Source organism: Notechis scutatus, chromosome 2, assembly GCF_049901735.1.
Source record: "Notechis scutatus isolate UNSWTSFEM ecotype Mainland chromosome 2, rNotScu1.2, whole genome shotgun sequence".
Taxonomy (NCBI): Eukaryota; Metazoa; Chordata; class Lepidosauria; order Squamata; family Elapidae; genus Notechis; species Notechis scutatus.
In genome coordinates this window covers 36,496,321-36,514,405 of record NC_142010.1, presented here as the reverse complement: position 1 = coordinate 36,514,405, position 18,085 = coordinate 36,496,321, and the positions used below count along the sequence as shown (strand labels likewise).

General features: G+C 37.5%; 1 protein-coding gene across 1 annotated transcript; it reads right to left on the bottom strand.

Annotated features, from left to right (window-relative positions):
* Nucleotides 1-299: 299 nt before the first annotated feature.
* Nucleotides 300-12,712, bottom strand: LOC148131997 (metalloproteinase inhibitor 4-like). Its single transcript, XM_087954166.1, has 5 exons — nt 12,583-12,712; nt 9,472-9,560; nt 4,196-4,316; nt 2,349-2,472; nt 300-432 (listed from the first exon to the last, which is right to left on the bottom strand). The coding sequence occupies exons 1-5, from the start codon at nt 12,710-12,712 to the stop codon at nt 300-302; spliced, it is 597 nt and encodes a 198-aa protein (XP_087810292.1).
* Nucleotides 12,713-18,085: the final 5,373 nt, after the last annotated feature.

The following is an 18,085-nucleotide window of genomic DNA, read 5'->3' as shown; positions in this document are numbered from 1 at the left end:
TAAGAAATCAACTTATTCATCAAAGCTTTGAAAATTAACAAAAGAAATAAGGAAAGAAATTCAACTTATTGCTGCAGCTCTTCTCTGATGCTTATGAATTAAAGGTTTAATTGATAATAATTCTGCTTTCAAGATTAATTACACTGCACAATTTTGATTCTAAGCAAGGCACAATTATTGGAAGTTCGAAGGACCATTAAGCAGGCAACATGGGATAAACGTAACCTCTCATGTTTCCCCCCAAATTTATATTATTTATGGTTCACTGATATCAGCTAACTCTTTTGCTATGGAAGATCCTAATGCCAGCTGCAAGTTCCATTACTGCCCTTGAAACAGGCACAATTATTTGCTTGATGTCCATAGACCGTCTGTTCTTTCAGCCAGTCCGTCCATAGGCATTCATCGGGTGTTGCAATGGGACAAGGTTCTCTAGGGCAGGCAGTAATCTAAGTGCAAAACATTATATCAGTTCCCCATTTTTCTATTCTGAAATTATATTTTATAATGTATAAACACTTATTTATCATTTATCAGCGTAAAGATTCTGACAATTTGTAAAGTGTTTCTAAAATCCACATGTGCTTTGAAATAAGACAAGGATAGAACTTTGGGGAATTCTAAATACACATATTCCAAAATCAGTGCATAATGAATTATTTCAACATAGAAATCTATATTAGTTTCAAGATTTTTTTCTGAATTAGTTGAACATTCAGACTATAGTTTTGTACCAAAATGACATTTGTGCATGTAAGAAACTGTTATGTGTCACCTTGATATCTACAATGTGCACATTGAGTGCAGAAAAGCATCGTGGAATTATGCAGCATGGATATTTTGCTGTCCTCCTTCTCTTAATATTAAGAGAAGGGATGATGTTGATCAGACAGTGAACAACAGCCTAATCAAGGAACAACCAAGAAAAAAAACAGTCTCACCAACACTGATAGAACAAGTCACTGTATTTAAATAGAGAGCAGAGGGCACACTGAAGAGGTTTCCTAGTTGTATAATGAAACCTCTGCAAAAAAACAACCAAACTCAGAGAGCACCATGAACTCCACAAGTACAGTTGTCTAGTGTGCAGAAATAATTTGGTAGCAAAAGGGCTAAGTAAAACAAGGGTAAGATTAATTCTTGTATGACTAGCATAAAAAATTATGTGTTCTCCATCTTAATAGATATCATTTGAATTGAAGTACACTTTAGATATCATTTGATTTGAATTACACTTTCTGTAATCATCTAAATATATCCAGTGTTACAGGTTAAAGGTTTATTTATCCATTCTGCATTGATTACGGAAGTTTCAAGAGAGATTGAATTCAAGCATACTCAATTGGGGGCATTCTTCATTAAATCTCAGTGCAGATATATCTAGATCATAAAATTAGGTTGGTGGTCATGGAAGACATTATGAGCAGGATCTTAAAATATATATTAATGACCACATGATCCAATAAATCCATTTGAAAAGCTAAGTGGTAACATTAACAGTAACAATAAGTTCTCAACATGATAATTATAAAATATTAATTTTATATACTTATAACTAGTATATGCCATCATACACTAACTGTCAAAGAGCCATCAGAAAACAGCCCAACAAAAGAATCCCTAAGATTGCCTCCACCCACCCAGACAAGCAAGACACCAGAATATTAACTGACAGCAAACAGCACTCCCTACTAGCACTGATGCTGTTACCTAGTTAGGGTAATGAAACATCTGCAAGAAAACAACCAAACTCAGAGAGCACCAAGCACCATACACTTATAACTAGTGGTATGCCAAATGTCTAAAAGTTGAAAAGTTCTGACTTCCGAGTTCAGACTATCCTATTCTATCATTAGAACTTCTTTTCCTGGTAGTTTTGTAAGTGGTACCTTCAAAAAATATGGTCTTCCAACCTTAATTTTTAGGAAAAGTAACATTTTGAATCACTTTTGCAAGACCTCTGCAGTTTGTGAAGTTTGCAGGAACGTCTTACGTTGATTTTCTAATAGTAAATAACTACTAAAGGGACATACGGCATAGTTGAGAAAATTGTTCCAAAGCTCAGTGAGATAGGTATAGAAAACAATTTTAGGTATTATGACATGGCTAGAAGGACTACCGTCCCAAGACAGATTGCTGTAGTATTTGGATGTACCATTTAGAAAAAGGTAGGTTAAAGCTTACGCATTCTAACAAATCTGCTTTATTCTACCTACCTTCCTTACACACACACACACACACACACACACACACACATTATAGGTATATTATTATATTATTACTTATATATGTGTTGCTGCACAACTGATATAGTAATAGTAGACTATATTCCGATCTAATTGTTATACTTACTGTAGGAACAGCCCATATTCTTTTTATTTAGATTTTTCTTTTGAGACTGGGTAAGGTCATTCCATGGTTTAATAAAATTGCATAAATAAATAAAAAATCTTCCATCTGGTGAAATATTACCTGAAGTAAAGAAAATGTTGAAATGAGGGACTCAGACATTCTCATTGCCAAAGACCTATTCCACAGGCACTAAATCAATCAAATTGTCTAGTAGAATATATAACCTGTTATAGGTCCAGGAAAGATTATGATGATTTAAATTTATGTCACCAACACCTACAAACCTTGTCCAGTTTTTTTCTCCCCCTCCTTTATTTTTAAATTATTGGGGGAAAGGGGAAATAAAAAGTATTGCTTTGTTTTAATTTATTCAAGGAGGTAGATCCATATATCTTGTAATGGCAGGAGTGATGCTCATTTGATCTTACAGTTTACTTCTTATGCTACATACATATAGAAAGAGAGAGGGAGGGTGTGAGGGAGAGAGGGGGGTGAGAGAGAGAGTAATAATTTTCTAGAAATGTGTACATTTTTACCATAAATGTCACTGATGGTTATAAGGCCCAAATGTTGATTTTGTATGTTGACTTTAACAATTGATTTTAAAATAGAATAGAATAGAATAAAACAGAATGAGAGAGTTAGAAGGGACCTTGGAGGTCTTCTAGTCCAACCCCCTGCCTAGGCAAGAAACCCTACACCACTGAAGACAAATGGTTATCCAACTTCTTTTTAAAAACTTCAAGTGTTGGAGCATTCACAACTTTTGGAGGCAAGTTGTTCCACTGATTAATTGTTCTGTCAGGAAATTTCTCCTTAGTTCTAAGTTGCTTCTCTCCTTGATTATTTTCCACCCATTGCTTCTTGTCCTGCCTTCAGGTGCTTTGGAGAATAGCTTGACTCCCTCTTCTTTGTGGCAGCCCCTGAGATATTGGAACACTGCTATCATGTCTCCCCTAGTCTTTCTTTTAGACTAGACATACCCAGTTCCTGCAAACATTCTTCATATGTTTTAGCCTCCAGTCCCCTAATCATCTTTGTTGCTCTTCTCTGCACTCTTTCTAGAGTCTCAACATCTTTTTTACATCGTGGCAACCAAAACTGAATGCAGTATTCCAAGTGTGGCCTTACCAAGACATTATAAAGTGTTATTAACACTTCACATCATCTTGATTCTATCCCTCTGTTTATGCACCATGTTGGCTTTTTTGGCGGCTGCTGCACACTGCTGGCTCATATTTAAATGGTTGTCCACTAGGACTCTGAGATCCCTCTTACAGTTACTACCACATATACTGTACCTGTGCATTTGATTTTTCTTGCCTAAATGTAGAACCTTACTATTTTCACCATTGAATTTCATTTTGTTAGATAGCACCCAATGTTCAAGTCTGTCAAGATCCTTCTGTATCTTAAGCCTATCTTCTGCAGTGTTGACTATTCCTACCAGCTTGGTGTCATCTACAAATTTGATGAGATCCCCATCTATCCCCTTGTCCAAGTCATTGATGAAGATGTTGAAGAGTACTGGGCCTTGGGTTACTCCACTGCATACATCCCTCCATTTAGATGCAGTTCCATTGAGGACTACAAGTTGAGTGCGGTTGGACAGCCAGTTAAGAATCCATTTAGTGGTGGTGCTGTCTAACCCACATTTTTCTACTTTAGTAGTAGGTTATGGTCTACTTTATCAAAGTAAGTAGACCTTACTGAAGTAGACCTCTACTAAGTAAGGTCTAAGTAAGTAGACCTCTACTTCAGTAAGTAGACCTTACTGAAGTTCAAGTAAATTACATCGGCAGCATTCCTCTGGTCAACTAATTACAAACAAACTATACTATACCTGAAAGGAGATACTGTTTCTTTTTCCTCTTGAGGACTTGTAATTCTACCCCACAGAAACTTGATTGCAAAGGTGTAAAAACATACTGAACATCTTTTGCTTTTTCAAAACCTTTAAACACCTATTAGGAAAAATAAAATTCTATATAAGCTGTATAAAACAGTTTAACATTTTACTGTGTAATATTGATATTTGCACTACTTAGCTTCCCACTTTTTCTATTGTGCTTTCTAAATCTCTGTACAAGAGAGCATAGGAAAAGTGGCTGGTTTGATTGCTTGTTGTTGCCAGAGGGATGGGGGTTATTGTTTTTATGGTTTCTATATTGAGTTTTTAAGTTTTTGTAAGCAACAAATACTGTGAACACCCATGAATGAACTAGATTATCACATTAATTATAATACCACAGCCAACCAAGAAAACTGAAAATGGATAATTGGAGAAGCCTCTGCAAGTTCTCACTCAAAGCACAAATAAAGACACATGACAATGGGGATGCTGCAAAGATCATAAATGCAAGGATTAATCATAAGTCACTTTCTTTTCAATGCCGTTGTATATTCAAAAGGTCACTAAATTAATGGTCATAAGTCAAGGACTACTATACAATGCTTCCTTTACAATGATTTCCCCTTTGCAGAGTAGGAAGAGCTAATGGTCAGGATAGGGACAGATCTTCATGGAGATTCTGCATTAGAGAACAATCGTTAACAGATTTAACAAATAATCAGAGTTGGAAGGGACTTTGTAGGTCATCTAGTCCAACCCCCCGCTCAAGTGGGAGACCCTACACCATTTCTGACAGATGACAGTCCAATCTCTTCTTGAAAGTCTCAAGTGATGGTGCTCCCACAACTTCCAAGGGCAAGCTGTTCCATTGATTGATTGTTCTCACTGTCAGAAAGTTTCTCCTTATTTCCAGGTTAAATCTCTCCTTGTTCAGTTTCCATCCATTATTCCTTGTCTGGACTACAGGCGCTTTAGAAAATAGCTTGACTCCTTCCTCTCTGTGGCAGCCCCTCAAATATTGGAAGACCGCTATCATGTCTCCCCTGGTCCTTCTCTTTACTAGACTAGCCAAGCCCAGTTCCTGCAACCGTTCGTTGTATGTTTTAGCCTCCAGTCCCCTAATCATCCTGGTTGCTCTTCTCTGTACTATTTCTAGAGTCTCAACATCTTTTTTATAATGTGGTGACCAAAACTGGATGCAGTACTCTAGGTGTGGTCTTACTAAGGCTTTATAGAGTGGTATTAGTACTTCCCTTGATCTTGATTGTATCCCTCTGTTAATACAATTTAGGATTGCATTAGTTTTTTTGGCTGCTGCTGCACACTGCTGGCTCATATTTAGCTGGTGGTCCACTAAGACTCCAAGATCCCTCTCACAGTTACTGTTATTGAGCCTGGTTTCACCCAGTCTATATGTGTACTTTTGGTTTTTCTTGCCTAAGTGTAGGACTTTACTTTTGTCTACATTGAATTTCATTTTGTTAGATATGGCCCAGTGTTCTAGTCTGTCAAGAGCCATCTGGATCTTGACCCTGTCTTCTTGGGTGTTAGCTATTCCTGCCAGCTTAGTATCATCTGCAAATTTGGTAAGTTCCCCTTCTCTTCCCTCATCTAAGTCATTAACAAAGATATTGAAGAGTACTGGGCTTAAGACGGAACCTTGTGGCACCCCACTGCTTACTTCCCTCCATGTAGACTTAGACCCATTAAGGACTACTTGCTGAGTACGGTTTGTCATCCAGTTGCGAGTCCATCTGGTGGTGGTGCTATCTTTTCCACTTTTTTCCAGCTTACTAAGAAGTAGGTTGTGGTCTACTTTGTTGAATGCCTTGCTGAAATCTAAATATATTATGTCCACAGTATTTTGCTGGTCTACTAATTTAGTCACTGTGTTGAAGAATGAAATAAGATTGGTTTGGCATGATCTGTTTTTAACAAACCCGTGCTGACTGCTAGTTATTACTTTACTTGTTTCTAGATGTTGGCAGATCTGTTTTTTTATTATCTTTTCCAGTATCTTCCCGGGTATTGATGTTCCTACCATCCCTGTCCAATTGTCCCCATTATACATACCTGGTTCCTGTATTCATACTCATATTTATTCTTATACTTATTATCTTGTAAGTGATTGACAAATCAAATCAAATCAATAAATAAAATAAAATATGAGTGGTCACTAAGAGTCGAGAATGATTTGGTGGTACATAATCAAACAATAACTGGCCATGAGACAAAACTCTACAAAGGGGGAAATCATTGTAAAGAAAGGGTTGTAGTGTCATATTTGCAACTTCCCTAGCTAGACGCCCAGTTGCCTCTTGAAAAAGTAACTTTGGGCTTCCCTGACTAGTTTCTGACAAGCAAAGTCAGACTCCCCTTTATGACTGTGATTCACTTAACGGCTTTGGCAAAAAGGTCATAAAATTGGGCTTGACTCATTTGGCATCCACATCTCTTAGTAATGGAATTTCCATTCTGAAATGTGGTAATTAGTCAAGGAATACTTGTCACCTCTAGGTAATATGGGCAGTATATACATTTAAAATGATTAAATAAATAATAGTCAATGTCTTGATTTAAATGAATTTTATCATTCAAAATAGTAATTCCTAACCAGGCATGGAAAATCATAATACTAAATATTTTCTCACTAAAATATTGCTGATAGGATTATTTAGTTCTTTTAAAATATGAATATATGACTCCCATATTAATTTCTAAAATGAAAAACTAAAGTGGGTAGAGTAGGCATGCTCCAGATCCCTTAAACACTGCTGCCTTGTGGGTCCTTGGAAGTGTACCTTTTCCATTATGTCCCCTGCCCTATGGAACACTTTCCCCCTGGAGATCCAAGAGGTCCCCAACTGTTTTATACTTCCAGAGGGCACTCAAAGCATGGCTCTTCCCCAGGCTCTAAGATAAGGCAAGGTGAAGCTGAGATCAGAGTTGGCCTCAATACCATTGTGGCTCCAGGTCTTCCTGCTTTTTAGTATTATCATTGTTGATTTATGAGTCTATAACTGTTTCACTGATTGTAAGCTGCCCGGAGTTGGTTTTAATATGGGCGGGTATGCAAATGTAATAAATAAATATATAAATAAAATGATTTGCAAAATGTATGGAAAAAGGAAAAGCATCAAATAAAAATGTTTTTAAAAACACAAGAACAAAATCCTTTCTGAAAAGAATTAAAGTCAGCACTTTGAATTGGGATCAGAAATGAAATGATAAGGCAGATATTTCAAAACAGATTAGTACATTCAAATCTATTTTAGGTAAGCTGCTGCTTTCTATAGTACATTATGCACCTTCATTATATTTATTTTATTTGGATTTATTTATTATTTAGCGTATGGCAAATACATGGACATAGTAGTTCAAATGTTAATGTCCAATCCATCCAGCCATTCAAGGACAGGGTGGTTTATGTTGGAAAAATCAGACATTGGGCCAGTGTAAGCTCTTGATGGACTTTCGGACACAATGTGATGGATATTTTGTGGAGGAGAACCACAGTCACACTGATGGGTGGAGACAAGACCCCACTTAAACAAGGAGTCTTGGCAGCTACCATGTTGGGTATGGATCCTGTTCAGAGTTGACCAAAGCCGGCGAGGAAGGTCAAAACCTGGCACCTTTTGTGTAGGGTCATCTAAGTAACTACCTGTATCTGGGCATTCAGCAGCCCATTTGGCTTCCACTGTGAGTTGAAGTATTTATCCTGGCTATGAATGAAATGCTATTTTTCTCCCTTAGCTACTGAGTTCTTATGTAACTAAAGGTGTTGACTCAGAAATGAGTTCCAATCCAGTTGAAGAGGAAACAGTTTTCCCCAGATTAATTAACAGCCTCTCTGGATCTCTCTTGGCTTGTTTTCTTTTTGCCACAGTGAAACATTTTGCAGATGGGTAACATTTGTTTGCAGCTGCACAGGAGCATTTTGTTCCATTAATTTCTACAGGTCAGTCTGTACAGGAGCATCTAATTCATAATCCTTGATCTGCCAGCATAGCTGCAGAGCTGCAGGTCAGGGTGAAGGGACTAAAGTATAAATCATGTCAGAGGATAGCCACTATGGTGAGCAGATGAGATGCTTTCAATTTGTTTGTTTGTTTTGGGTTTTTGGAAAGAGATGTATTTTTAATGCAAAGTTAAAGACAGTGGGGAGAGGCACTATTGGCATAATTGGATAATAAGTGAGACAATTACTGACCAGGAAAGACACTGGTTACCATTCAAAGCTGAAAATGTGCATTACAAGAACATCAATACTATTTCACAGAGGTGGGATTCAAATTTCTTAACAACTGGTTCTATGGGTGTCGCCTAATTTGTAGGTGTGGCTTGGTGGTCACATAACTGGCTGGGCATGGCTTGTATTTAAATATTGTAAATATTTATGTAAATATTGATTTATTTTTATTAAAAAAGAGCAACTTTTACCCAAAATGAGGCAAAGCAGGCAGGCAGATTGAGTTGCTTCCAGAGTCACAGATTCACTCAGAGATCTACCATTCTGCAATCTGCTGCCTGAGTCTGTCACATAAAATTTGCTTGCAAGCAAACTCATAAAATTTGCTAGCAAGCAAACTCACAAAATTAACTCACAACACACCATGTATGTAAATATTGATTTTTTTTATAAAAAAAAGCAAGAGCAACTTTTACCCAAAATGAGGCAAAGCAGGCAGGCAGATTGAATTGCTCCCAGAATCACAGATTCACTCAGAGATCTACCATTCTTCAATCTGCTACCTGAGTCTGCACTGAAAAATAGAAGCTTCAGTCCTAACAAAGGTTCAGCTCTGCTTTTAGATTAGCTAGAAAGCAAGAAATCCAATGATTTCCTGCTTTCTAGCTTATCTAAATCTCCCAGCACAGCTGATAGTTGGAACAGCTGATGGTGGGGGGGGAGGAAAAATAGCAACTTACCAAAAATTAGGCAAAGGCACAATTGCAGGCAAGTTGGATGGCACGCATGCCAGGCAAGGAGTGAGTGGGCAGGGTGGGGAGGGGCAGGGTCAGACAGTGGCACAATTTGCCAGTTCTCGAACTGCACAAAATTGTAACAACCGGTTCTATAGAACCTGTCTGACCAGGTAGAATCCCACCCCTGCTATTTCATTGCATAGTAAAATAGTAATTTTACTATGTTTACTTGTTTACTTCCTGCTTTGTTTCAGTTCTGAGGGGAAGACTTGCTTCTCCTAATGTATGTTCTTTTTCCTGCCATTTAAACCTCAAAACAGAGAAAGGCTTTCAGATACCTTTGTGATTTTGATTTCATACTGGATGTATTCCAAAGAATCCGATGGATCTGTAATCACTTCTTTACCCCATATTTCTGCACGAATCACTGAAATAAAATAAAACATTATTGAAAAAATGGATTGAAAAAATACCTGTTTTTTTTTCCTCCAAAAGTCATAGTAATGTGAAAGCAATTATTTATTTTATTAAAATGATTTACATCCTGTCTTTCAGGATACAAATCTTACCAAATTATCTTACATGCTATGGTGATAAACAGACACAAATCAAGAATAGTTTTCAAAAACTAAGAAGAAATTTTTTCCTTGTCCCAGGACAATTGGTAGCATTGGCCCTCTGAAAGAGGGAAGGAAAGAAATTCTGTAGCCGGATGCCATGATGGTCTGTGCCCGGGATTCTTCCCATTTTAGGCTTTCTCAATCTTAGCATCTTTAAAATGGATGGACTTCAACTCCCAGAATTCCCAGCATCCTGGCTGGAAATTTCTGAAAGTTGAAGTCCACTCAACCAGCTATCCTCAAAGATAAGTTTTAAAAAAATGATATAATGTGTGGGTAGAAGGAGTCCTTGATTTACGATCACAATTGTGACCAGAATTCCTAAGGAAGGCAGTTCTTAAATGAGTTGTGCCTGATTTCCTGAACCGTATCTGACATGGTTGTTAAATGAATTGCTGCATTTGTTAACACCTCAGTTGTTAACTGAGTCCAGCTTCTCCCATTGATTTTGCTTGTCGGAAACCAGCTGGGAAAGATACAAGTGGCAATCACATGACTCCAGGATGCTGCAACCATCATCAATACATGCCAGTTGCCAAGCACCCACATTTTTATCACTTTTGACCATGGGGATGCTGTAGTGCTAGTATGTGTAAGAACTGGTCATAAGTCCCTTTCTTCAGTACCATTGTCACTTTCAACGTTCACTAAAGAAATGTAAATTGTAAATTGAGGACTACCTTTAAGCATTATCTGAAGAGATAACTATTTAAGTATGTCAGCTTTTAAAACATGTGCATTCTTTCAAAATACTGTTTACCTAGTTATAATTATATTAGTTATATAGGTAGTCCTCAACTTTTCAAACTTAAAATAGCATTGCAGGTATGAAACAACCTCTTCTGATTATTGCTGGAAGAGTTTTGAAGTCTTAGAACTTTCCACTTGCTGAAAAAACCAATTGAAAAGAGCATTTTGAATTTTAGTTTGAAATATTCCATTTTTTTAATATTTTTGAATCTGAGATTTTGGTACAACCATGAGAGATATGCTTTATTGTAAACTAGAGAATCAAGCGTATTTATTCTCAGATCAGCCATTTTACTATGCAGGAAGAGGGATCATGAATGGATTAGGAATTATTAATGAATTGTGCAACAATTAAATTCTCTCTAAAAGTGGTTAGCAAGGAAAATGTGAACTTAGCGTCCTATGAAATGCTCCATTTGCTCCTGGTGAAGCAGGGCAAATTTCCTTGGCTCCCAGTTCTTTCATCCTCTGAAGACCACTGATTTGCGGTGATATGAAGCGCAGCTGGGTTTTTTCTTTGTTTACTTCACCCAACATCTACATAAAAACAACCTTATTGTATGACAATTACAGAATATCCATTTGTAAATAGCTTCAGTAGATAGGTGGCAAGATAGTAGGGGCAGTCAGGCATAACACTGGTTATGTAGACAGTAAACACAGGGTCAAACAAAATGGACTCAAATGTCTATACACCAATGCACAGAGTATGAGGAATAAACAGACTGAATTAGAAATTCAAGTAAATGACGGTAGATATGATATTGTTGCCATTACAGAAAATTGGTGGGATGAAACCCACAAGTGGAACATACAGCTGGAGGGATTTAAATTATTTAAAAGAAATAGACCAAGTAAAAGAGGAGGTGGAGTTGCACTATATATAAGAAATAACTACATCTCTACAGAAATAGAGCACAACAGTGATGAAAATTATCTTGAATGCATTTGACCTGACTGTAAATATTCAAGTCTTCCTGCAACCTGTTCTGTTCCAGAATATTTTATTCCTGTCTATTTTATTATCAATATGTTTGCATGTACCATAACATTAAAATTGCTATAGGATGCTCTACTAGGGATCTGTTCTTTTTAATTTTCTTCCTTAAATATTCTTTTCATTTTGTAGCCTTGCTTACCTTACATTCTTGATGTCACAAACCATGTTAGCATCAACCATTGACTTCTCTATTAGCACCTGCTATATATTTGTTTTGTATGATTACAAATATAAAATGTGTACTGTTTAATATGATCTTCTGTGTATGTAGAATAGACAAATACTGATAAGCTTTTGCTTTACCGAGAGCCCTGAATAAACAATTCTGCAGCTGAACTAATGTATTTTAGTTTTAGTTTTTCATCTAAAATACTATGTAGTGATTTGTAGTTAAGCAGCCTAAAAACTAGTCATTTTATTTTAAGCTTAAAACTATGGAGCTAGGGATTTCACGCACACGCTTTCGGCACGCGACGATGAAAAGTTTAGCCATCAATGGTATAGTGTATACCATACTATATATAGTATTTAGTATGTAGTATCTAGCGACATGAATTAACCAACTCTCATACCTAAACAGAGAGAGGGAGGGGGTAAAAGACTCATAGAAAGGCTAGCATATGTTGCAAAAATATTCAACTGTGAAGTTTAAATCAGCTGAAAGGAACTTGATAAACCCTTGATTTAAAATAGTTAAGAAGCAGATTATAATCTGTACAGCATACATATTACATGACCCATATTCATGTTTATTTATATATTAAATGTCAGAAACAGCTCTAGTTCCTATTAGTCCACAGATTTCTGAAAATAAATTTAATATAGCAAGTCCAATAAATTATTAAATATAAAGATGATAAACACAGAATTCCAAAGTAAGCAGTTTTTACATGCTTTTGAAATTCATTTTATCCTGGGAATCGTATGTGGTAGTGTTTAACCCTTTTCTTTCACAGTGCTGATTTTCATTTGAGATATGAACCCTAGAGCATTGCAGAAATGTGAGCATATAGCTAATCATGTCTCTGAACTGCTCTGCTCGTTTGCCCTGTAAAAAGCATAGATGATTGATGACTTACCAATATCAGAACTACAGAGTTGTTGCTGTGGAGTGGCTATGGCACACGTGCAAGCTTCAGTCGGATCCTGAATACTGAGGATTAGAAGGAGCAGAGGTAAAAGTAGCGAAGTACTTAGTAGAGGAGTCATGCTGCTTGAAACACACTTGGGTGACTGGCCAGCTTGAAGAAAAGATTCTTTTTATGTTCAATTCGCCCCTCCCAAATGTTCTAATGACAAGTTTCCTCTTGGAGCAAGCAGCAATTTAATTTCAGCAGATTAAACTATTTCTATTGGGCACAGAAATGCTCTGACAGCCCATTCTGAAGATATACTTATCTTAAGTAACTTTTAAGGTTCCTGACATATGAACTGTTTTTCTTTTCTTTAAGCCAAAAGCACATTATTGGTGAAACATGAGAGATTTCTTATATCAGAAGAAATGTTACTTTAATTACAAGTCATTGTCAGCAATGGTTGGGAAAGCACTTTAGAATAGGGGTGTCAAACTCAAAGCCCGTGGGCCAGATCCAGCCTTTGGGGTGCTTAAATCTGGCCCATGGGACCCACCTGGAAATATCAAAGGACCAGCCAGTGGTGTCTCTGCAAGTCAAAACTGGCCACATGTGGGGGCCCCAAAGCCTGTTTTTGGCTTCCCCTGTCTGCTGCAGCAATCTGTCGGGCAAAAACAGGCTCCACGGAGGCCTCTGGAGGCATGATCTGTTTTTGGCTGGCAGAGTGCTGAAGGCCAGGGAAGGTAAAAATGAGGCGCAGGGAGGCAGTGTGCACCCCGTCTCGCTCCCTACCTGTTTTGGCCAGCAGGGTGCTGCAGGGAGCATCCATCCCGTCTCCCCCCACTCCCTACCCCTCCCTTCCTGACAGCCCGTGGAGAACTACAATGCTGATCCAGCCCCTGAAGAAATCCAGGTTGACACCCCTGCTTTAGAATAATAATCAATTCTGGAATATTTAGCAAAACTGTGCGCATGTGGTATACTGTAAATCAGATTTTCCATTTCATACATTACCTGAGTAAACAGTGTGTTAAAACCCAATGCGTTAACACGAAGCTTATTTTTACTTCTAGTTCATGATCTTTTGCTGTCTATATATTTTTCATCACATCATTATGCTGATTATACAGACTAACATTTGTGAATGGCAAGATTTCTTTCATATGTATCATAACTGCATAATTGGTAATTACATAAATACAATAAGATCATTCAGCAAGCAGCAGTAATTTAGTTTAAGATTGTTTCTGTGTCTAAAAGAAAGAGAAGAAATCACATTTTCTCTGTACTAAACATAATACACACCTATAAAATTCATGTCATATTCTACAAATTATTATCATTTCATTCATTAAATTTAACAATAAATAAAATGGAGTAAATAAGCATATAGATTAGTAGCTCAAATATCTTAAGCCTTCCAAATTGGACTTTCATGATGTCATGGGTTTTATGTTTTGTTGATAACCTCTATAATTTTACTTTGCTAAGTCTGATTGTGTGCATTTGAATGTTTCAGGAGAAAAAGTATGGTCAGCGAGGTATGGGCAGGCCCCTAACTGTGATCTCTGGCTTAGTGCACCCACCCGCCCTTGTTCTATGCTTTCCCAAATTAACTTTTCCCCTGTCCAGGCTGCCCAGGTGAGTTCCACACCGCCCTGCTGTACTCACCAGAGTTGTATGAGTCGATTAGCTGCCTGTTTGAAGCTGCATTTCAGCCCTAAAGCAGCGCATATGAGCAAAGAGAGTGTGCATGTGCATCCAGTGTACCCCTTGTCAACAAATGTGCCCACCGCTGCCTATAGCAAGATCAGAGTGCAACTTCCTACACTGGGAGTGAAGGTTGGAGACCCCCGCAGCTTTCTTGTTTACCAAGTCAAGTCATACTGAAATCAGCACTTTCATTTTGAAAGCTTTTTAACTTTCTCCATTCTTGAAAGTAGACAAAGAGAAGCCACTAACCTGTTCCTCAATTATTCAGTGGCAGAGATTATTTCTCTGGAGAAGAGGGGCTGGTGGCCAAAATTACTGAATAGGCACTCTTCTGGAGTATAGGAAGACACAATGGGGACTATATGCATTTTCATTCATTAATTCATTCAGTTTGTATGACTGTCCATTTAGCATGAAATTCTGCTAAGTGTTGCATGCCAAATTAAAAATGGCATCAAAACAAATCAACAAAGATTAAAAATACACAATATAATATAACAGAGAAGCATGCCTCCCGGATGCCTTTAGAGGACATTGTGAGAACTTTGTAGGTGTCAGTCAGCACTTGAATTCTACCCAGAAGGGCACTGGAGCCATAGTAGCTCACAAAAAAAGGGGTGTTGCAGAATCATATCAACAGATTCATGGTGCTGCATTCTGGACCAGCTGTGATTACTGATTGGTCTTCAAAGGCAACCCTGCTATATGTTTCATTAGTCTAACTGGTTGGTGACCAAAGTATTAATGTTTGTAAACAGAGCATCCCAATCGAAAAAAAATGGGTGCAATTTATTTATTTTATTTTATTTATTTATTTATTTTTATTTGTCAGTTGCTTACAAGATAATAGGTATAAGTAAAAACATAGTTATGAATACATGGATACATATAAGAAAAATGAAAAATGAAAGAAACAATAGGACAGGGACGGTAGGCACATTGGTGCGCTTATGCACGCCCCCTACAGACCTCTTAGGAAAGGGGTGAGGTCAATAGTAGACAGTCTAAGGTTAAAGTTTTTGGGGTTTGGGAAAAAAACCACAGAGTCAGGTAGAGTATTCCAGACATTGACCACTCTGTTGCTGAAGTCATATTTCCTGCAATCAAGTTTGGTGCGGTTTACCTTGAGTTTGTATCTATTGTTTGCTCTTGTATTGTTATGGTTGAAGTTGAAGTATTCGTTGACCTGTAGCACATTGCAATGTATGATTTTATATACTATACTTAGATCAGACCGAAGGCGGCGTAGTTCTAGGTTTTCTAGGTCTAGAATTTTGAGTCTGGTGGCATAAGGTATTCTGCAACGAGTAGAGGAGTGGAGAACTCTTCTTGTGAAATATTTCTGGACTTTCTCAACTGTGTTAATATCAGATACGTAATGTGGGTTCCAGACTGATGAGCTGTATTTGAGTATTGGTCTAGCAAATGTTTTGTATGCTCTAGTTATTAGTGTAATATTACCAAAGAAAAAGATACATAAGATTAGGTTAACAACTCTTAACGCCTTTTTGGCTATGTAGTTACAGTGGGCTCTAGCACTTAGATCATTAGAGATGAGTACTCCAAGATCCTTGACAGAGTTTGGATCATCAACAAGGTCTTGACTATTCAGCCTGTATTTTATTTTCTGATTTTTTTGCCAATATGTAGGACAGAGCATTTATTTGTTGAGATTTGAAGTTGCCATTTGTTTGACCATTCTGATACATACTCAAGGTCTTTTTGAAGGGTAGCAGTATTGTCTGTGGTGTTGAATAGCTTTACATCATCAGCGAAGAGAACACAGTTGCTCTTGATATGATCACAGAGGTCATTTATGTAGAGTATGAAGAGAGTTGGTCCTAGAACACTGTCTTGGGGGACACTACTGTAGACAGGTACAGAATTTGATAGGACGCTCCCAATTTTTGAAAATTTGTTGTCTGTTTGACAGGAATGCTTCTATCCAGTTATGCAGGTGTCCAGAGATACTGTAAGATTTTAGTTTTAGGAGTAGTTTGTGGTGTACCACTGAATCAAAGGCTTTACAGAAGTCTATGTAGATTGCGTCTATTGCTTTGCCCTGATCAAGTTGTGTAGTCCTTATGTTTTTGCAGTGTAAGAGTTGCAGATTACATGATAGTTTTTTCCTAAAACCAAATTGTTCATTAGAGAGTAGGTTGTTTGTTTCTAAGTGGAGGATGATGGATTGGTTAATAATTGATTCCATGACTTTACAGGTGATGCAGCATAAAGAGATTGGTCTGTAATTTTCAACTAGGCTGGGGTCTCCCTTTTTGAAGATGGGGATGAGCGTGGCTTGTGACCATAGTTTTGGCAAGGAGCTGGTCCTGAAAGATTTTTCAAAGATTATGCTTAGAGGTTCGGCTATGGCAGTGGATAGCTTTTTTAAGAAGTAGGCACATATTCCGTCCGGTCCAATAGATAGAGATGGTTTTAGATTGCATAGTGCTTTTTCAACATTGTCTTCTGTAAAATCGATATGTATTAGATCATTGTAGTTGTCTGTGGTTCGACTAGGAAATACTGGGCATGATCCATTGCTGTTTACAAATACTGAGCCAAAGAATGTGTTAAAGAGGTTGGCTTTAATAGTGTCATCATTGCAGTCTTTACCATTAGGTCCTTTCAGGGGTGGGATGGACCTTGAGTCTTTTAGTTTGTTGTTTACAAAATTGTAGAAAGCACGGGTGGAATTGCTGCATAGAACATTTTCTTCTTTTTTAATGTGATAATTGGTGCATTCAGTTTTTATCTGGTGGCATAAATTTTTGTATCGGCTTTTGAAGTTGGCAACGTGACCAGATTTGTTTTTCTGCCAAAGTGATTTCTTTTTGGATTGAAGCTTCCTTATTGTTATGGGTAATTTGTTTTTTCTGGTTTGGGGAGTTGTTATTGGTACATATAGTTTGATGACTCTTTTGACTTCAAGTAAAAATATGCTGTAATGGTCTTCTACAGTATTGCATCCAGTGAATAGAAATTGCCAATCAAGGGATGTGAGATCTTTGTTTATAAGATCATAGTTGCCTTTTTTGAAGTTATAATTGGGGATTCCGTCATTGTGATGATTTTTGTGTGGACGTATGTTGAGACAAAAGTCAAACATGTTGTGGTCACTGTTGGAACAGGGTTCTTTAATTTGTATTCCGTAAACTGAATTCAAACTATTGCAGAAGATGAGATGGAGGCAGTTGCTAAGTCTCGTGTTGTTGTTGTTCTAGTCCCAGATTTGTTACTGCATTGTAGAAGGTTGCGTGTGTGGGTTCTGTTGTACATTCGTTAAGGGTCCAGTTAATATGAGGTAGATTGAAGTCATCAAGAAAGATAAAAGCGTGTGGGCAGGATGCTGCCCATGTTAGTAGTGTATTTAGATTGCTTGCATGTTCAATGTCATAATCAGGGGCTCTGTAACACAGTAAGAACCGAAGTGTGATATTTAAGGACAGTTCACAGACGATGGTCTCAGGAATAGCAAGCTCCTGGGTAACTTGGATGTTTTTTAGATGTAGGGACTTTTTACAGAAGATAGCAACATCACCTCCTCTATGGATTTCACGATTTGATAGGTAAACATGATAATCTATTACTGTGGTAATGGAGTCAGGAAGAGATGCATTGAGCCATGTTTCACAGACAAATATAATGTCGAATTTAGCTGTATTTAGTAAGAGGAGAAATTCAGGTATTTTATTTACAAGTCTTCCTGGATTGAGTAGCTTGCATTTAAGGCCAGTTGTGGTTGGAATAGAGGTAGTTAGGGGGGGGTGTGCCTAGTTTTGAATGATTTTGGATT

Excerpts from the sequence above, each read along its gene's own strand:
- LOC148131997 (XM_087954166.1), bottom strand. The coding sequence starts at position 12,712 with ATGACTCCTCTACTAAGTACTTCGCTACTTTTACCTCTGCTCCTTCTA. Across the intron at positions 4,317-9,471 it reads ATGAAATCAAAATCACAAAG|GTGTTTAAAGGTTTTGAAAA; the intron begins GTATCTGAAAGC and ends TTTTCCTAATAG. Across the intron at positions 433-2,348 it reads ATGGGCTGTTCCTACAGTAA|AGAACCTTGTCCCATTGCAA; the intron begins GTATAACAATTA and ends TGCCTGCCCTAG.